We start from the raw sequence: 19,521 nt of genomic DNA, 5'->3' as shown, positions 1-19,521 counted from the left end.
TCAAATTAAATGCTGTGTTTGTTCATTTCTGATCTTGAGCTTTTAGGGAGGTTTAAAAAAATAATAATTTTGCCTTGTTACCACTGGGTTGCTCTGCAACTCAATTTATTAGTTTGCTTGCTGGCATAATGGCAAAGGAATCTATTTAACTAGCCTGCCCCTTTTTTCTTTTCCTGAGCAGAGAGAAGCGTGGTGTCAGTTCCTTAAAAAAAAAAGATGACAACTCTGGGCAACCTTGGGGAGGGGGGAGCGCCAGGCAGATCTTTGCACCCCGTCGCCACATATGCTTAAGACAGCCCTGACTTGACTTGCTCTCTGTACTGTACTGAATCCAGAGCTATGGCTTTGGTGGTGGTGGTGCTCCCTGGAAGCTTAATGGGGAGACAAAATCTGCTGGAGGGTTCATGCTGTGAGCCCTTCATTCTATGCTCAGGTTGTATATATGCATATTTAAAACCATATATTCTTAAGACCACCTTTAACCTTTGTTCCAAGGAAACTGAACACTGGGTAATCGCTGGCTCCCCATAATCTCTTGCTTCTCAGAGACTGGAGTGTACACAGCAGTATAATAAAATCTTTAAATTGACTTCCGTACTTTTCTGTATAATTTATTTTGTGAGCAGAATTTCTTGCCAAATAATGTGTTTCCATCTTGCAGTTTGGTCTTTTTAATGAGTAATGTGAATACATAAAGAACACAGAATTCATATTATGCAAAGCTATAAAAAATTAAGCCTTAGGTATTGACCTAGAAAAATAGCATGGATTTGGAATCCAATTTCTGTATTTTCTTTTCTGAAACTTGAAAATCTTCGTAGTGCTGAGAGACCAGTGTTGTTGATGTCAAAATTTGATTTGCTTCTTTCCTCTAATGATATTTCTGCTGTATACAAATAAAACAAAGAGTTCAACTGATTTTCAGGGATTGAACACATCTACACTAGAAAATCTTTATTTGCATGTTATCAAATTATATCCCACTTTAATTTTACATAATCTTCAGGAACTGTAAGTAAGTGATCATGAACAAGTCCACAGCAATCCTGTACTAATTTGGGAATTCAGAAGTGCTCATGTAGATCACTTTGTATCAGACATTTCAGCTGGTGCTGCACTGTCATCTTTCAACATTGCCAATACGGAAGATTTTTTGGACCAAAAAAATCATACTGTGCTGCCTACAGAGCCAGCTTCCAACTATTGATATGAGGGTGTGCTGGCGAAAAGGCCTATGTGTTTTCTACTAACGGGTTCCACACCTTGAATTGACCATCAACAGCACCAAACTGAAAGCATGGGCAGCTGAATTACAGGCATGCCCCAAGAAGATTGTTGTTAATCAGACATTGGCTGGGTATTTACTTCACTCATGCCAATGAGACATCTGATGATGTGTAAACTGTCTATGCAGAACAGAGTTGTGTTTGAAGTCAGTTCAGGTGATACAGAAGGCTCTTTCTGATGTTTGATCTGTAATGGCAATTTCACACGTCATTTAGTTGTTGATTAAATCGATGAATAATCCACTTTCCTGCCAGAATACTCAAATCATTGTACAACTAATGATCACTTCATGTTATGGCTATTGAGGGGTGAACATGCATGTGTGAACTCTGTCTTATAAGATTACTTTCAAAGTGTGCGGTTGTTGGTTAAGGGGGCAGGACATTGGGCAGGGGAGTGGTTTATTACAAAATGCTTCCTAGTTCATATTTTATTATGTACTTTAGTCTACTAGTCTACTCATTTTATGAGTGGCAGCAGGCAGATGGAACTGGGTCAGGTGAAAGTCTGGAGATAGGTATTGCTTAGCTTTCTTGCTTATGCCAATGAGATTTTTGACAAAGGAAGAAAGCTGTGAAAGTGTAATGAGAAGAAACAAACATGGACAAGACTGATAAAATAATAATTGCCTCCCAGTGCATGCTTGCATTCAGATTTTGTTCCTTAAAAGAATTTTTTTTCTGGAAAGAAAAGCTATACTTTCAGTTTTGTTGGGAACAGTGGGAGACTGTTTTGTTTATTTATAGTCACAGTCCAAAGCGAAATGTACTGAAAATGCAGGTGGAAGTGTACAATTATCATTAGCTGTGAAATAGATCAGTTATTATTTCTATTGATACAAAGAAAACAACAAAATCTATTCCTTTTGAGAGTTTCCTGTAATAGCTTTTCATGCCTCATTTATGACATACTTTAGCATTAAGGCAGTGAAAGATTGAAGTATATAGTGCTGGGGTGACACATGGTTTATTATTAATGATGACTATTATTTCTAATGAAAGAGTTTTCTCCTCCAAAAGAGCACATGATTAGTAGATGCAATATCTTACTCTCTCTGACTTTGAAATAACATTAAGAGCAATACAATCACTTTATAGTGCAGGTAGGCAAGCAGTGATCAAAGGCTCTGTCTGTCCCACAATGCTGCCCAATTCCAGGGATACTGCCATGGTAATGCATTGATAGGCCCTTTGAATGAATGATTAAGTTGCTTTAAGAGATTGCTATGACAAAGGCTCTGTAGGAAAGGCTTTTAGAATCATTTGCTTGTGGCAAAAGGAATGGCACCCCACCTTTGGTGGGGGCAAGTTTGCCCCACACCCCTCTCATTGGAAGAGACTTGAATTGATCTCCCCTGAGGGGGTGGGCTATATGGGAACCACTGCTGCAGGAGTGCTCTCTCAGAGGAAGCCATTCAACTTCCTCTCCTTCCTTTCACATTGCAGCATTGGTAAGAGTGGTTCACGTTCTCTCTCCATGCTGTGGAGGCTAGCTCCTTAGGTACTCTGAGGCACAGCTGGCTGGCTGATGGTGAAGAGTAGGAGTGAGCACGAGTGTCTCACTTTGAATAGGACTTCATTATGCTGCCTGCCTTCACAGAAGGTAACTGCCCTTTCAGTCATCAGTTTGGTCATCAGTATTGCTTATGGCATTTGGGGCTTGCACAGATGAGAGATCCACTAGCTGACCACGTAGGACTGGACATCAGGATGTTTATGTGCGAACATCAGTCTAAACCCCATGAATGGCCAAGCAGGCCCACCATGTAGGCCTCACTATCAGAACATCTCTCCTTGCCCATATAGGTCCATACCCCCCAAGATTTCTCCAATGAAAATAGGGACGACCCATTCCATAATGATAATTTTACTGTTTATACCCCACACATCTTATTGGTTTGCCCCAGTCACTCTGGACAAATTCCAACATATATACAAACATAATAAAACATTAAACATTAAAAAGCCTTCCCTATACAGGATTGCCTTCAGGCAGCTCAGGAGTCAAGTAACTCTATACCCTCCAACATTTTGACAATGGAAATAGGGATGTCCTAAGGAAAAGCGGGACATTATGGGATCAAATCAGAAACTGGGATGGCTTCTCTAAATCAGGGACATTCCTGGAAAATAGGGACACTTTGAGGATTTGTAGGTCTCACTGCCTAGATGTGCTTGTCGGTTGTGTGAGCCCAATTTTCCATCCTTGCAGTTCGGCTCCTTAGGTCCTACCATAACTTCTCAATCTTTGTCTGTGTTGAATTCAGTTTTGGACCTGCCATCAGGCCATTTAGGCCTTGCCTGTGTCCTGCTCAGCCCTCCTTTGGCATAATAATAATAATAATAATAATAATAATAATAATAATAATAATACAGTCATACCTCGGGTTAAATATGCTTCGGGATGATTATTTTCGGGTTGCGCTCCGCAGCGACCCAGAGGTAATGGAGCCGTTACTTCTGGGTTTCGCTGCTCGCATATACGCAGATGCTCAAAATGACGTCACGAGCATGCGCGGAAGCGGTGAATTACGACCCGCAGACGCACGGATGCAGGTTGTGTTCGCTTCAGGATGCGAACAGGGCTCTGGAACAGATCCCATTCTCATCCAGAGTACCACTGTAATAATAATTTATACCCCAGCCACTCTGCTCTGGGCGGCTTCCAGCAAAATATTAAAATACAGTAATTCATCAAATATTAAAAGCTTCCCTAAACAGGGCTGCCTTCAGATGTCTTCTAAAAGTCAGATAGTTGTTTATATCTTTGACATCTGATGGGAGGGCGTCCCACATGCCCAACTTCTGGCAGCATTGTACATGTTATTACGTACCTGCTAGATTGCAATGGTGGAGTTAGGCCCCTAAGTTCTTGCCCTCAAATTCTGGTTTTTGTTGGTAGTCCCTGCATTTGGCTATAGGGTTTGCCTTTGGCTTGGAGAACCTGGCCCTTCTGCAACACATCATTGTGGATCCTGATTCTGGTTTACATACCTCTAAGACCTGGCCGTTGAGCTCTGTGAGTCTCTGCCTCCAGGATGCCTTCTCTGTGGGATGATTTGTACCCCACCCGTCTGGCTGGGTTTCCCCAGCCACTCTGATAGCACCCCTTCCCCCATAGGTTCAGAAATTAATGTGCCTGGCAGGCTGTGGCAGTTAAGGGAAGGGGCTGAACTCAGTGGCAGGGCATAGAAATGAACTCGCAGGTAGAAAGGAATGAGTCCCACTGCTTATATGCTCACAAGTCTTGAGGGATGCATTCTTCACACTCAGGAATTAACTTCACCTGCTTACATTTCTATGATTGGCCTATGCTGTAACAGATCTTCCCATTGTTATATAACCTTTCCACCAATATCCTATCTCTTGACTCCTCTTTCATGATGTGTGGACAATGAGTTGGTCAGTGATCGTGGCCATTTAACAGTCATCCCAGCCTCTGTTAAAAACTAGGAGCTGAGCAGTTTTCTCCCCACAGGAGTCCCATTGCACTGATTTTCTGAAAGACTTAGTGCTAAATCTCTCAGCACCACACCACGTTAGATGTGTATATTCACATTTATCAATCAGGTTTGGTACTCCGATGTTCAGGAAAGGTATAATAATAATAATAATAATAATAATAATAATAATAATAATAATAATAATAAATAAAAATAAAACACCTTTCCTCACAGCACTGTGGTCTTGAAAAACCAGCGCCTCCCTGAAACAGTTCTTTACCCTGGGAGGGAAGCTTGGTTCTGGTGTCAGCAGCAGTTTCTCTTCTGGGGTAAATAATAGCTTCAGGGAGGTTATTTCCATTGGAGCTATGGCAGGGCTAACTTTTTCCCCATGCCTTGCAGCCTTGATTCTTATTAGACTCCCTTGTGGCTCCAAAAAATACATGTTAAATCTGTTATTGTATTTTAAATATCATGTAGATTTGCCCTTGGTCCTTAAAAAAGTGTTAAGCAATCTTTCGCTTTTCTCCCGTTCTGCTCCTCCCCTGGAAATTCATTTAGACCAAAACTTTAATGTGTGAAGGGAATGACCAGGGTTCCACCTGCACTGGCAAACCCTCCAATTTCCCCCTTTTTCCAGGGACAGTCCTGGATTTACAGAAGCTGTCCTAGCTTCTGATTTGACCCCAGAATGTCCCAGGTTTACTTAGGATGTCCCTATATTGGAGGGTATGCATTGGCGTTCGATATTTCTCTCAAGAGTCACCTGCTATGGGCTGTGTGGTGCTCCTTGTATCAAAAAATAAAAAAGCAGCTGCTGTCCACCGTTGTCTCACTAGAAGTTTGACCGTCTTTCAGCTGGAGACCTTTCGGTATTAATCAAGATGTAATGCATCAGTAAGGTAATGTAGTGTTAATTAATGCTCACTTGTAGATGATTATCATTACATATGTAATATCAAAATTAGTGGCACTTGGAAATATTCATCATCATGAATATATTAGACCTTTGAGATAAAAGGACTTAGTTATAATGAAGTCAGTGTTGCAGGTCATTTCCCACTACTCAGTAGAATCTATGTTGTAGTTAACCATCTAAAGAAACACCTTAAAAAGTAATTTATGTGCAAAATTGAGGTTAGTAGACTGGTAAGGTTTGTGTCATGTGGAATTTTCACAGGTGCATTTGCTGCACCTTCAGTTTATTTGAGAATTCTCAGTGTTCCAGTGGAAAACACTGAAATACACTAATTCCTTTGATATTCATTAAAATAACATTAATCTTGATGAACTCTGCTGGTGTTAATGTTGATTTATTCTGAAACCTTCTAATTAAAATAAATCAGATTCTATAATTAGCTAGAGGGGAAAATAGGCACTGACCTAGTTACTCTATGCTACACTATATAGTGAGTCTAAACTTGGAAATATTTTGTGGGATGAATTTAATAACAAGAAATGGTTTTAAGGGTTGATCTGTAGAGGATAGGAGATTTTGTGCACCTCTTTGGCTGGAAGTACTAAAAAAGTCATTTCAGCAATATACTTAGAAAGATGCAGCAGTGCTTTGTAGCGAATACATTTGTTTTACAGCAAATAAACTCTTTTCCTAATGATTTGAGCCTAATGATTTGGATTGACATAAGAAATTAGTAAATGCATTGGCTCTAGAGACACCTGGAGTTTGTGATTGCTGCAACATACACACTGTACTTCCCAGGGGCTGAGAAATGTATATCCAGTTTTCATATTTCTCATGCTCCAGAGGGGGCCCTCAGGAGCTAGGGTCTCAGTCTCAGGAGGCATAAGCCTTTTACCAAAATATTCATCAACAATGACAGGGTTGCAAGTGCAGTGCATTCCAGAGAAACCAAGATCAAGCGTGGAGAATCGGTCTAGGTCCAAAATGTGATCCAGAAGCATGGTCAGGTTGGGCAACTTATAGAAATTTGCTAAGAGAGGAGGGTGGAGAATTTAAATTAAAAGAGTTTAAGGATTTATCTGGTTTGTTAACAACATGGTTACAATACGGCCTTGGACCCTCGTATCTACGGGACCGCCTCTCTTGGAATACCCCACGGAGGACCTTACGGTCTGCAAATAATAACATCTTGGAGATCCCGGGCCTCAGGGAGATTAGGCTGGGCTCGACCTTTTCGGCCTTGGCCCCGGCCTGGTGGAACACTTGTTTAAGAGAAAATTCTATGAAAATGCTATAAATCAAATTCGAAGAAGTGTTGGAAATGCAGAGAAAGAAGAAACATTTTTCCATGTGGTCTTGTAATAAGGTTAAAGCTTACTGGGAAATGATATATAATGAATTGAAAAAAGATGTTTAAGATAACATTTGTTTAAAAAACAACAAACCCAGAAGCTTTTCTCTTGGGAATTATGGGATCAGAACTACCTAAACAGTATAGAAATTTATTTATGTACGCAACTACAGCTGGTCTCATCACCTCCTGGCAAATAGAAGGGGAAGAAATGGAGGCAGTGAGAGATATTACTTTCCTGGGCTCCATGATCACTGCAGATGGTGACAGCAGTCACGAAATTAAAAGACGCCTGCTCCTTGGGAGAAAGGCGATGGCAAACCTAGACAGCGCCTTAAAAAGCAGAGACATCACCTTGCCAACAAAGGTCCGTATAGTAAAAGCCATGGTTTTCCCAGTAGTGATGTATGGAAGTGAGAGCTGGACCATAAAGAAGGCTGATGGCCGAAGAATTGATGCTTTTGAATTATGGTGTTGGAGGAGACTCTTGAGAGTCCCATGGACTGCAAGAAGATCAAACGCATCCATTCTTAAGGAAATCAGCCCTGAGTGCTCACTGGAAGGACAGATCCTGAAGCTGAGACTCCAATACTTTGGCCACCTCATGAGAAGAGAAGACTCTCTGGAAAAGACCCTGATGTTGGGAAAGATTGAGGGCACAAGGAGAAGTGGACGACAGAGGACAAGATGGCTGGACGGTGTTCTTGAAGCTACAAACATGAATCTGAACCAAACTGTGGGAGGCAGTGGAAGACAGGAGTGCCTGGCGTGCTCTGGTCCATGGGGTCACGAAGAATCGGACACGACTAAACGACTAAACAACTAAACAACAACAACAGCTGCAAGAATGTTGTATGCCCATAAATGGAAGGAAGAAGAAGTCCCGATGAGAGAAGAATGGCTACTGAAATTAATGGAGTATGCAGAAATGGCGAAACTTACCGGAAGAATAAGAACTCAAGATAAAAAGTTATTTAGAAAGGAATGGAAATGGTTTATTTGTACAAGCAAAGTGTAAACAGATTAAGACATTGGCAGGATTACTGTAAAAACCTGCAGTTTAAAAAAGGCATATGAGATCCATATGGCAATAGATGAATAAAAAATAAATTAAGATAATTTGGAGTATGCAGGAAAGGATGAAAATAAATGTAAAGAACCACATAAAGAGGAAGAAGGGAGTCAAAGTTTGAAGTGTTAGAATTATATTTGAATAAGTGTTGTAATGCATATAAATAAAAATTATTAAAAAAAGAAAAAACAAACAAGGCCCAATGGCAGCCCCACATAGAGTACACTGCAGTAATCCAGCTTCAAGATTACATGAATCACAGTGATTAGGCTATTCTTGTCCAGGAATGGCCATAACTGGCAAACCAGACAAAGCTGCTAAAAGGCACTTGTAGCCACAGAGGATGCTTGGGCCTGTAGTGACAAAGTACCCCCAAACTGTGCACTTGCTTCTTCAGAGGGAGTGCAACCCCATTCAGAACAGGTTCAGTGACTATTTTCATAGGGCTCAGCTCAATGTTCTTAATTGGATATTGTCATTGTGCCTCAAAGTTTGCTTTCTTCATACCTGTTCTTCTCAGCAGCTGCTTGCTATAAAAACTGCATCATTATTGTCATTTTCATTTCCTTCCTGTTCTTTAATTGGCAGGGAGTGGGATGCCATCACATCTCAGATCGTATACCACCTGGTATCCCGGCCACCCATTCAAACTGAAGGCAATCAGATTTGTCCTCTGAATTAGCTTTGTGACAATTTTACATCACAAGGCAGATTTTCACTAAGGACAGGAAACATTCCTCTCCGTCTCAGTTGGTATTGGGAAAAGAGGACAATGTGGCTATGGATAGCTACAGTGCTCCATTAGTGGGCTTTCACTAGCAGCGAGGTTGGATAGGTGAACGCTCTTCTTCTGTTCACAGGGCCCTCTCAAGAATCACCAAAATAAGTGCTCATTATTTAACTGAAAATAGAACTGCAAAGGGGGTGTGTGTGGTGTGTTTTAGGTCAGCGCTAGTTGGAACAAAAGTAGGAACAAAAACAACCATATACATTTACCTTCATTGTTAGAAGGCAACTACTGTTCTTTCACTGCACTATCTGCCCTCTTTTCCATACTGTAGATACTTAGAAAAATCCATGAACGTAACCATTGTTTGCATGAGTTATTCATTGTAGGGGATTGGTGGATGGGTCCTGTTAGATATTTGCTGCAAAAAGATCTCTGAGATGCTAAAAAGAATTATCCACAACTGAACCCTTTCAGGAAAAAAACAGGTATTCCCTCTCTGTGACACGGTTTAAGATTAATAGAGAGACCTCTGGACAGTGGCGTAGCATGGGTTGTCAGCACCCGGGGCAAGGCAAGTAATTTGCGCCCCCTAACCCATGGATTTTAGCAGGGGCAGAGAGCTGTGAGTGCAAGCGCCCCCCCAGATGTTGCGCCCGGTGCGGCTGGCCCCCCCTGCACCCCCCACGCTACACTGCCACTGCCTCTGGATGGCTAGTGTTAGAACATCTTAGTGCCAGTAAAAAAGTGAGCTTTCCCATGGTCACAGTCCAACACAGAGCTTAGCATGTTTCAGCTCATCAATTTTATTGATTTTAAGTCCATTAACTGTGGACTGAATGTATGTCCTGCAAGTATTCCTACAGATGCTTGCACCCTACAGATGCAAAATATTTATTTGGAGCTGCAAATGGTACTCAATTGCAAATCCTGCCACTATGAATCTGTTCCCAACATGTGACAGTGCCAGATTTAGGACGGTTCTTCTGCACAGGGAGCCAAGCCAAGGGGCTGTAAAATTGCAGAGATCCATTGGGCGTACCAAATTTTGGCCTTCCACAAGGTGCCATATTATGAAAGATTACCAAAGTCCGCTCTGCATGTATGAACTTTAATAACAAATATCTCTTTTTAGTACTACTCTCTGCTACCTGATTCCCAATGAAATAGAATATTCTCACTGTGGTCTTTTTCAAATGACGAGTGGAGTAGAAATCTGATTGAGCAAAATGCAGATGAAATATGGCATATACTAAAAGAAGCTTTTTCAGAGTTTGGAGAAGCATGGAAAGTTAACTAGACATGCCCATTGATTAATGAAGAAATGAGTGTGTTGCAGATACTGTAGTTCCTTGTTGAATAAATGTGTTCACTTACTACTTTTGATTGAAGCCCAGTAAAAACATTTCATTATTAAGACTGACTATTTCAAATAATCCCATACTTTCATGCATGCATGTAAAACATTTGTGGGAGCTCAGGAAGACCCTTATTCCAGAGTTCTTAATACTTTAGTCCTGGGTTCTTAAAGAGATGAAACCAGTAGGGCAGTGGCGTAGCGTGGGTTGTCAGCACCCGGGGCAAGGCAAGTAATTTGCGCCCCCTAACCCGTGGGTTTGCGCCCCCTAACCCTAACCCCCAGATGTTGCGCCCGGTGCGGCCGCCCCCCCTGCACCCCCCACGCTACGCCACTGCAGTAGGGTCTCTGTTCACAATCTCTTTCCTTCACCTCTTGGGGCCTATCTATGTGATCTATTAAATGCATGTTTACTTTTAAAAAGAAGAATCGGGGAAGGGAATCAGTATTTGGGCTGTATTGTTTGTAGAGGAGAGTCAAAGTGGAGGAGAGATAATGCTGCCAGGTTTATGCAGACAATTATGAAAATCATTTTGTATAATAGCTGATGATCTGTAAGTTTAGATCTTTAGATCTCTATGTGGTCACCCACCCACACACATTTGTTGAAAACTGCTTTGATATTGGTTTTATGAAATTGTGGTACATATGAAATGCCCACGTTGGCATAAAAATAGCTCAAAAATAGCAAAAAAGAGCTCAACAACTTTTCTGTCTGGATTTTCACTGTTTAAAATATGACACCCCTACCCAGGAGGGAAGCTGCATTTGAAGGGATGGGTTTTAACTGGACAACAGTACAAAGGTTATATCCTACACATGCTTCAGTCCAAGTTTGAACTCTTCTGGGGCTGCTTTGGGTTAAAACAATGTTGAGGTGGGTAAGTGCAGGGATGATTGGGAAATCTAAACTTCTCTGTTAAGAAGACTAGAGCTTCATCTCTTGGCCTAATGTGCGGATTGGATCACTGAATTATCCACTGACTTTTGCAATTCCAAAATATCCCATTGTAGTTCTTGGCTAAAACAAAATTATTGAAATGCATATTCTGAGAGAGAACAAGTTCAAAATTCTCCAGAAGTTTGTCTAATTCTCTTTCATAGCCATTCCCTATATAGTGGGAAGTTGGCCATATGTTTGATGAAGATAAGCATTAAAAGTCATTGTTTCTTTTAATCCCTTTTTTATGTGTGCATGTTTCTCCCCCCCCCCCCCAATAATAATAATAATATAAACTCTTCAGGGAAGAAATGTTCTTCCCAAGTGTCAAGCCATTCATTAGCGATTGCTGATGCATTCAGTTGTAGATTTTCTTGAGGTCTTTCTAATGACTGCTTATGCAACCTCTTACAGCCACTGTTGTTGGTACAAGAAGCAGTGAAAAGAAGGGGTGCATGATTTCTGCTTCAACTTTAGTGTCTCTGGTGTTTTGTGGTGATGATGGAAGACTTTTAGTGTTTTTCCCGTGCTGAGAAAAGAGAGTTGCAAAAAGAAGATGCCCACGTCCCTTTTCCCCATGTTATTTTTTAAATGTTAAAAAGTGGAAACATGAAACACAAAAAATCACTTACGTTTTGCACCTTCTTTACATGCTTTTAATATGCAAGGCCTCTTTTATTTGAACAAATTACTTATTTAGAAGTGTTTTTCCTTCAGCAACTTACTTGTTTACCTTTTCGTGCATTCTGAACAAGTGTTGCACATTCTCTTGATGGCTGTTGTGAGTACCTCAGCACGCAGGACCACTCGCTGTAGCTTCCCCTCTCAATCTTCGTTGTATTCAAGATCACTGTGACATCTTCGCACCTTCTTCTCTTAGAGATGCAGAGGACCCAATGGCACTTTGTGAGCCTCCACAATTCTCATTCTAGTGAGTGCAAAGATTTGCTAAGAAGAACATGAAATAAGCATTTTATACAACATATAGCTTGCATGCAAGGACATTGTTAGCTTAGGTGGTAGTACAGCATTACGACCCAGTTGTCCAAGACTCAGTTAATGCTAACAGCATAGGAAAACATGTTATTTCATTATTTCCTCTCTCTTGCACAGCAGCAGCTGAAGAAAAAAAACACATTAAATGAAAGAATATATTTCCCCCCATAAAGTGCCTTTCTTTCTAAGGAAGAACCCAGTTGCCCTGTAGTCCAGTCTTGTAGTGAACTTGAATTCAGCTCCTAACCATGTAATTAGTGGCAGGGACATATGAACCGGAATATTTAAAAGATTTATTTATTTATTTATTGTAAGCTGCCTTGAATGTGTTTTATACAGAAAGGTGGAATATAAATTAATAAACCAAATAAACTACGGTAAGCTAAAACCAAGTATTCCAGCTTCTACTGCATTTATCCCAGCTATTGTAGCTCTTGTTGCACAAGGATACAGTCAAACACTGAGTAGATTTTACCTGCCTTTACTTAGAAAAACATTAGCATATCCTTCAGGTTTATATGACCAGACCACTGTTAATATCTAGGAAAGCTGGCTTTGAGGTTTGCTAAGGCTACCAGAATCTTTCAAGAGTTAAGTCTCCTGCATAATACAGGAGCTGGGAATGCTTACTCTGTACCTATAGAGGAAATAGTCTGTTGGCATGCTCAGGCTGCCTTCTACCTCAGCCTGGGTGGAATCTAGACACAAATAAAAAATGTAGTGAAAATGCTTTTTTAAAAAAAGTTTTGAAAAATATATATTGAACTTGCCATAGCTCACCATCATCATCTAGTGTCACATTTGTATAATGCACTTTACAACACATTTAAAACGTTTTATTTGCAGCTGTATAGCTGAGTCCCTGCATATTTTTGGAAATATGTTTGGTGTTCTTCTGCACCTTCTGTGTGATCTTGTGATCTGTGTGATCAGTGTGAGAACTCTGGAGAGCTGCTGTTTGTCATTGTAGAGCTGTAGATAAAACTAAGCTATAGACTAGTGTTCTGACACAGGGTAATACAGCTATCTGTGAGCATCTTTTAAAACTAAGGACATAGGGCTGGATTCAACTAAGTAGACGCAGCAGCAGGAAACAGCACAGTGGGTCCCACCGGTGCAATGTGACTTCACCCCTCTCTTCCTGCTCCATGCCCTCTCATAAGCTCTTGGGGATCAGGAGAGCACCCAGAACAGCACGTGGGGAGGCAGAGAGAGGAAATCATTCCATCAGGCAAGCTGAAATGCTTGTGGTGACTGAACCATTGGAAGATGACAACATTGAATTCTTCCTTTAATTGTCTATTAGAGAGCTACACACCCTGATGGCTGGGACAAATGGATTTATTTCTTGTCTTCTAGTAATTATTTAATATCTGAAGAAGTGTGCACACACACAAATCTTATACCAGAACAAGCTTAGTTGGTCTATAAGGTGCTACTGGACAATTTTTTATTTTTTTAATTCCCCCCCTGACTGCGTCAGACCTACCTGACTGTTTAATTACTGCAAGCCATGTACACTGGGATCCAGAGCACAAACACATCTGCATGTATCCTGGGTTTCCCCATGCTTTCTCTGCTATTTTTGGAAGGAACCTGAAAGGATCCATTGTGCAGATGGCCCTTCTAATCTTGGCTCATTGCTTATGAACTATCAACAGTGATCACATTAGAATGAACAGCATGCAGGTGGGTGTAGTATCTACAGCTATCAGTCATCCTTCCAGAAGAGAAGAGGCTGATGGTTTTTAACGTTTTCATTAATTTAACAGCTACTGAAAATATCCATTAATAAACTGAGTTCCCAATTATTTGATTATTGCACATTGTATGATAAAATGAAAGTGGCACCCTAGTAATAATACAACTACTTATTTGAAGGTAATTACTGGGCTACAAATATGAAATGTGTCCAGCATTATGAAAGCCAGCTGAAGCATCTGCATAGCTTAATCCCAGCAAGCAAATGACACCCACCCAGCAGCATTATATTGTGGCCTGTCAGGTGCTTGATTATCCATTGTCTCCCAAGTCAGACGGATGCCAACAGCAAGAGGAGCAGCAAAAATTCTGTATTCAGTACTGTATTTTTCGCTTTATAAGACACACTTTTTCCCTCCTAAAAAGTAAGGGGAAATGTGTGTGTGTCTTATGGAGCGAATGCAGGCTGCGCAGCTATCCCAGAAGCCAGAACAGTGAGAGGGATTGCTGCGCAGCACTTCCTCTCACTGTTCTGGCTTCGCCGCGTGCAGCCTCTTCAGAGCAGCGGGGAGCCTTCATCCCGCTGCCCTGAAGAGGCTGTGCAGTTATCCCAGAAGCCAGAACAGTGAGAGGGATCGCTGCGCTCCCTCTCGCTGTTCTAGCTTCTGGCTTAGCCGCGCTCTGTCCCTTCCCCCACCTCCCGCAAAAGCCAGCAAGAGCCGCTCTCCCTTTAAAGAGCGCGTGGCTCTTGCTGGCTTTTGCAGGAGGTGGGGGAAGGGACAGAGTGTGGGGCTCCTGCCTCTTCACTCAAGAGGCTTTGCATTGCTTTCGCTGAAGCCAGAAGAGCAAGAGGGATTGGTGCGCACCGATCCCTCTTGCTCTTCTGGCTTCCGCGATAGCCACGCAAAGCCTCTTGAGCGCAGTGGGAGCTCTCCTGCCTCTTCGCTCAAGAGGCTTTGCGTTGCTTTCTTGTTTCTTGTTTTTCTCCTCTAAAAACTAGGTGCGTCATGGTTGGGTGCGTCTTATAGAGCAAAAAATACGGGTATATGCTTATTCTGCTTCCATGGTATAAACAGGTAATAATTCTTTCTTCAAGAAAGAGAGAGTTTTTCATTTAGCTAACAGGCAATAGAAGGCTTCTTTGTGGTAAGAGAAAATGGGCACTCCTATTTCCACCTCATGGGATCCGGGTGGCGCTGTAGTCTAAACCTGATCAGGGCTTGCTGATCATAAGGTCGGTGGTTCAAATCCCCATGACGGGGGACCGTTGCTCGGTCCCTGCTCCTGCCAACCTAGCAGTTCGAAAGCACGTCAAAGTGCAAGTAGATAAATAGGTACCGCTCCGGTGGGAAGGTAAATGGTGTTTCCGTGTGCTGCTCTGGTTCACCAGAAGCGGCTTAGTCATGCTGGCCACATGACCTAGAAGCTATCTGCGGACAAACGTCGGTTCCCTTGGCCTATAGAGTGAGATGAGCACGCAACCCCAGAGTCGTCCATGACTGGACCTAACGGTCAGGGATACCTTTACCTTTATTTCCTCCTCAATAAGATTGGATGAGCACCTCACATAATTGCTCTACAAACCAACCCCTTTCATGTCCTCATATGGTTTGGTGCTCTTGAGAGGCAAGAGTCTTTCCAAAGGCCACCTAAGCTCTTTTTAGATGTTATAGTAGAGCCAAGTTAACATATTGCAGGGTGGGGAGCACCAGTATAGAGGCAAATTCCTCTCCAAACCAAGGCTCACTCTTTGGAACATGTGTGGAAAGCATTATGTCTATGCATAGGGATCTCTACATGTTTTAATCATCACATCTAGGTATGTGGAGGAGCTTTCTATTACAGTTCTGCCTCTTCCCCCATCATATTGTGCACCCATTCAGCCCTAACAAACATCTGAAGAGTGTAAGTGTGAAGCCATATGAAGGCTGCCTTTATAAGTTGTTTGAGGTTCAGCATGGTAGCTACCAATAATATTGAACATGGAGGCCTTTCCTTATGTGAAGTGCATAGATACACATAGGTGCAACAGTTTTAACCATGCCAACATAGTCATAGAAAGGCATCCACACAGTTCTGTTTTTAGTAGCTAGTGACCGCCTTCTGTAGTAACATATGAAGTGGTCTTCATGAGCCAACAGTGAGGAAAGAACATAATATTATATTGGTTTGTTACTGAACTTGTATTTTTTTGTTACCAGACTCATAATTAGGGAACACTGAGATTTCCTCTAAACTTCCATCACAATCAGATAAATAAATTCCATACTTAAACTACATACTTAAAGTAGTCAAGGTCTGAAAATGTTTTTTCTCATGCAGTACATGTGAAGATAGTTTCCCCCCACCTCTTTTTACCACCCACTAAAGGTAGCTAAATCCATTTTCAAACCTCATGGCTGTGGCCCAGATTACTAAATGAAGATCAGAAATCCAAGAATCATTATGCCAGTATAATAAAGAAACCAGAAACTGAAAAGCTTATGAAAGTTAGGATGAATTTTAAAAATGACAAATAAAATATTTTGAATAGCAAATAATTTATGCAAAATATGTTACAAAATCTAAGATGCTAAATAAATAATACAGTGTACTCTTTTTTGACATTTTGTATTCCCATATTTCTTTTTAACAATATTCCGAAGGTAAATTTTTTCCAATAATAGTTGCTTTATACAAATGGTGGATTTCATAGTTTTTAATTTTCTTTCATGAAGTTACTGTAAAATATTTGGGAGAAGTATTGAGAAAAATAGATTTGTGGTTAAATAATTTCTCTTTATTTATATATAAAAAGAAGATATTTGTTACTACTGTATGAAACGTTTTGCCCTAACCTTTTGGAAAACCCAGGTAATTCTGAATACTTATCCCTAGTCAGAACCCCAGAGGATGAATCTTTTAACTTATGTAACCTTCCATATTTTTAAAGTAATTGTACTGTAACCTCTGTTGCTATAGTCCAGTGTTGTTAGCATTATTGAAGCTAAAATATGAAGATTTCCTTCTCAAAAACCAGTAATTGGGTGGCAGTCAGTAGGTTCTGTATGAACAGCTAGAATTCATGACAAATTTATTTAGATTTTAGACATCTTAAATATTTAAATATTATTTAGAGGTCTTTCTCTATAATTGGTTCTGTGATACAATAAAACATTTCTTACTTTTTGGTCAATAATTTTCCTTATTAAGTTACCTGTAAATATAGAGGAGAGGGAGATAATCTCATTATGGTTTGGGGGGCTTTCTTTTTGTCTGATATTTTTGTCACCTTTAACTGAATATGGAGGTAAAGTAGCTGTAACCTGTAGGCAATCATGAGCACAGATCCAAACTGGGAGCTGGTTCCTGCATTAGCTTAAAGGAGGACCCAACTGCAAGAAGGTTGGATGGTGGGTGCATAAATGCCTCTTATTACACTGGTTAGGCAATAAGATAAAGTGGGTTCTGTGTGTAAAGGGCACATCCATATGTAGTTCCAATTCATATAGTCTTTCCCACTTGGCCACAGCTGTGTGTGTGTCAGATGATGTCAATCAAATCTAAAAGCAAATGAGCCTGTGCATGGAACATTCAGGTTATATGCATGTTGCAGAATACATACAAAGGTGCAAATATGCATGTGGGAAGGGTAGGAGGTTAGGTAATATGTGAACCTGCCCTTAAAATCCATTTCTGTGGCTGTGCCAAATAAGGATCTGTGCCCATGACAATTGTTTGGAGGATTAATTTACTACCTCTTCTTTCAGTCAGAGATAACCCCTAAAAAGGGCAACATGACTGAACCCTATCCCCAAAAGGATATGTGTGACTTGTCTCTACATTTTATTCTCCATCTGTAATTTGTTATGTCCAAATGGCATTTCCAAAAGCCAACATTCAGGCCTCTTTAGATAACTTTTTATATGCATTGTACTATGCATCCCAAAACTTATTTTAAATTGTAAAACCAGGGAATTGGCTTATTGGCTAATTTTCAGGATGAAACAGCCATAAAAGCATACTGCTGGTGCTTGTACTGATTGAATACTTGAAGAATTAAAATACATCTAATTGTCATGGCTACCTAGTTGCTTTATCTGAATTACTTAGAAACTAACTAAAACTGCATCCTGGTCAGCCATTAACTGAATGTAACTTTGTTGCTGTGGTTACTTCCTTTGTCTTCAATGCTCTTATTCTCTGTGGTGTGTTTTTCTGTTTTTTTGATGCAGTACTACATGAAGGAATAGGACAATGAGTCATTCATTCACAGATGCGTTGATAAAATATCCCTCTTTATCATTACATTTCATTGCTTTACAAACCAGGCTGCAATACAAGGCAACAGTTAATTCTGAGAACTGTTTTTAAAAAACTTTGATTCTTTTTTAATAGGAAAAAAAAACATTGTCTCTGTAATCTTGTACAATCCACCCCTCCATTTGGTTAATGGATTATTTCTGGAACAAATAGATAGAATTTCCTGCACAGTCAGTGTGATAACAGTTGTGCAGATTTTGCACAGCACAGAATTTCAGAGTGAAGTTTTCTTTCTGGGCACAAAAGCAGTAACAAAACAGTTTCTACGAAACTGAGAAACTCTGAATATAACACAAGATAAAACTTTTGTTAATTTAAAATTTTAGAAACTGAAATTTGCAAAGTAAAATGTAATTAAATCATGGTCCTGTACATACCAGTACATCTCAGTATATTGAAACTTTACAATATGAAAAAATACATTAGATCTGTACAGTTTTGTTTTTTTTACAGGTAGGTAGGATGAGTTTTGAAAAAAGATTTATTTTAAGGATTGTACTCTGTTTTTAAAGTCAAAAAATACTGCACAACTTAGCTAATTATAAATTGTAGACATCAAACAATCTGTATCTGAATGTGTAAATTTCAACAGAACAGGAATTTTTGAATCCATTACTGAAGAAATCTTCATTTCATCCTTCATGTGAAAAAAAATAATGGTGGCAACCCTTGGCTGTATTTCAGGCCACTGAATGTATCACTGATTTCGTGCTACCGTTGTGATTGTGCTCAGATCCAAATCAGTCTCTAAGTGTGTTTCCATTGTTTCTTCCTGTGCATTAGATTCATAGGGCTTATGAGCAAGAAGTTCATGGTGTACACCACAGTAACTTATTGTAGGCTGGTCATATGCAAGAAATGTTGACACGTTCATAGATAAAGGTATCTAGAGGTGGAAATAAATATGAAAAGTAGTTAGTAAAGAGGCAGCTGAGCACTAAACTAGATGTAATATTGAAGACCATGATTGCATTTTCTGCTTTTTTTTACAGCTTCATTAGCAGCTACAGAAGGGAGGTGGGGGAGATTCGAATAGCATTGTGATGCTGGGGAGAAGGTTTTTTTTTCTGTTTCCCCTCCACATTCTATACTATCTATTAAATATCTGTTTTTCACATAAATGAACTCTTAACTAGGAAAAAAACCAAGCCGTCTCTCTCCCTCCCATCTTTTTAATTTCTTTATCGATTTGATACTCCATTGTAGACTACTTGGTCTCTAAATCTATTATCCCACAAATATTATCCCACAATGGTAAAATGTGGACATTTCTTTCATAAATGTAGTCATCTCCCACAAAGACTAATGGTAGTTTAGCCAGACTTAATTTATTTCAGCTAATGGTATTTCATCATCATTAATCTGTAATAGATTGTTTGAATACATCAATTACACAAATGTTTCACCAATCCATGAACCACTTA

At 40.2% G+C, this 19,521-nt stretch overlaps 2 protein-coding genes across 14 annotated transcripts in view; one reads left to right on the top strand and one right to left on the bottom strand.

Annotated features, from left to right (window-relative positions):
• Positions 1 to 19,521, top strand: part of CTNNA3 (catenin alpha 3) — a 541,298-nt gene that overhangs the window by 124,993 nt on the left and 396,784 nt on the right. The window contains exon 8 of one of the 13 annotated variants that reach the window (XM_083502496.1): positions 11,513 to 11,572. The exons of the other annotated variants lie outside the window; for them this stretch is intronic. Within the exon in view, the coding sequence (XP_083358622.1) occupies positions 11,513 to 11,557 (45 nt within the window). The 3' untranslated portion in view covers positions 11,558 to 11,572. Of the gene's footprint in view, positions 1 to 11,512; positions 11,573 to 19,521 lie in introns of those variants that run through there. 13 annotated transcript variants of the gene reach the window in all.
• Positions 16,319 to 19,521, bottom strand: part of LRRTM3 (leucine rich repeat transmembrane neuronal 3) — a 97,773-nt gene continuing 94,570 nt past the window's right edge. Inside the window, exon 3 of the mRNA XM_083502664.1 lies at positions 16,319 to 18,983. Within this exon, the coding sequence (XP_083358790.1) occupies positions 18,795 to 18,983 (189 nt within the window). The 3' untranslated portion in view covers positions 16,319 to 18,794. The remainder of the gene's footprint in view (positions 18,984 to 19,521) is intronic.

Source organism: Podarcis liolepis (genome assembly GCF_965112155.1).
Source record: "Podarcis liolepis genome assembly, chromosome: 5".
NCBI lineage: Eukaryota > Metazoa > Chordata > Lepidosauria > Squamata > Lacertidae > Podarcis > Podarcis liolepis.
The sequence above is the reverse complement of the archived record's forward strand: the minus strand, read 5'-3'. Positions and strand labels throughout refer to the sequence as shown.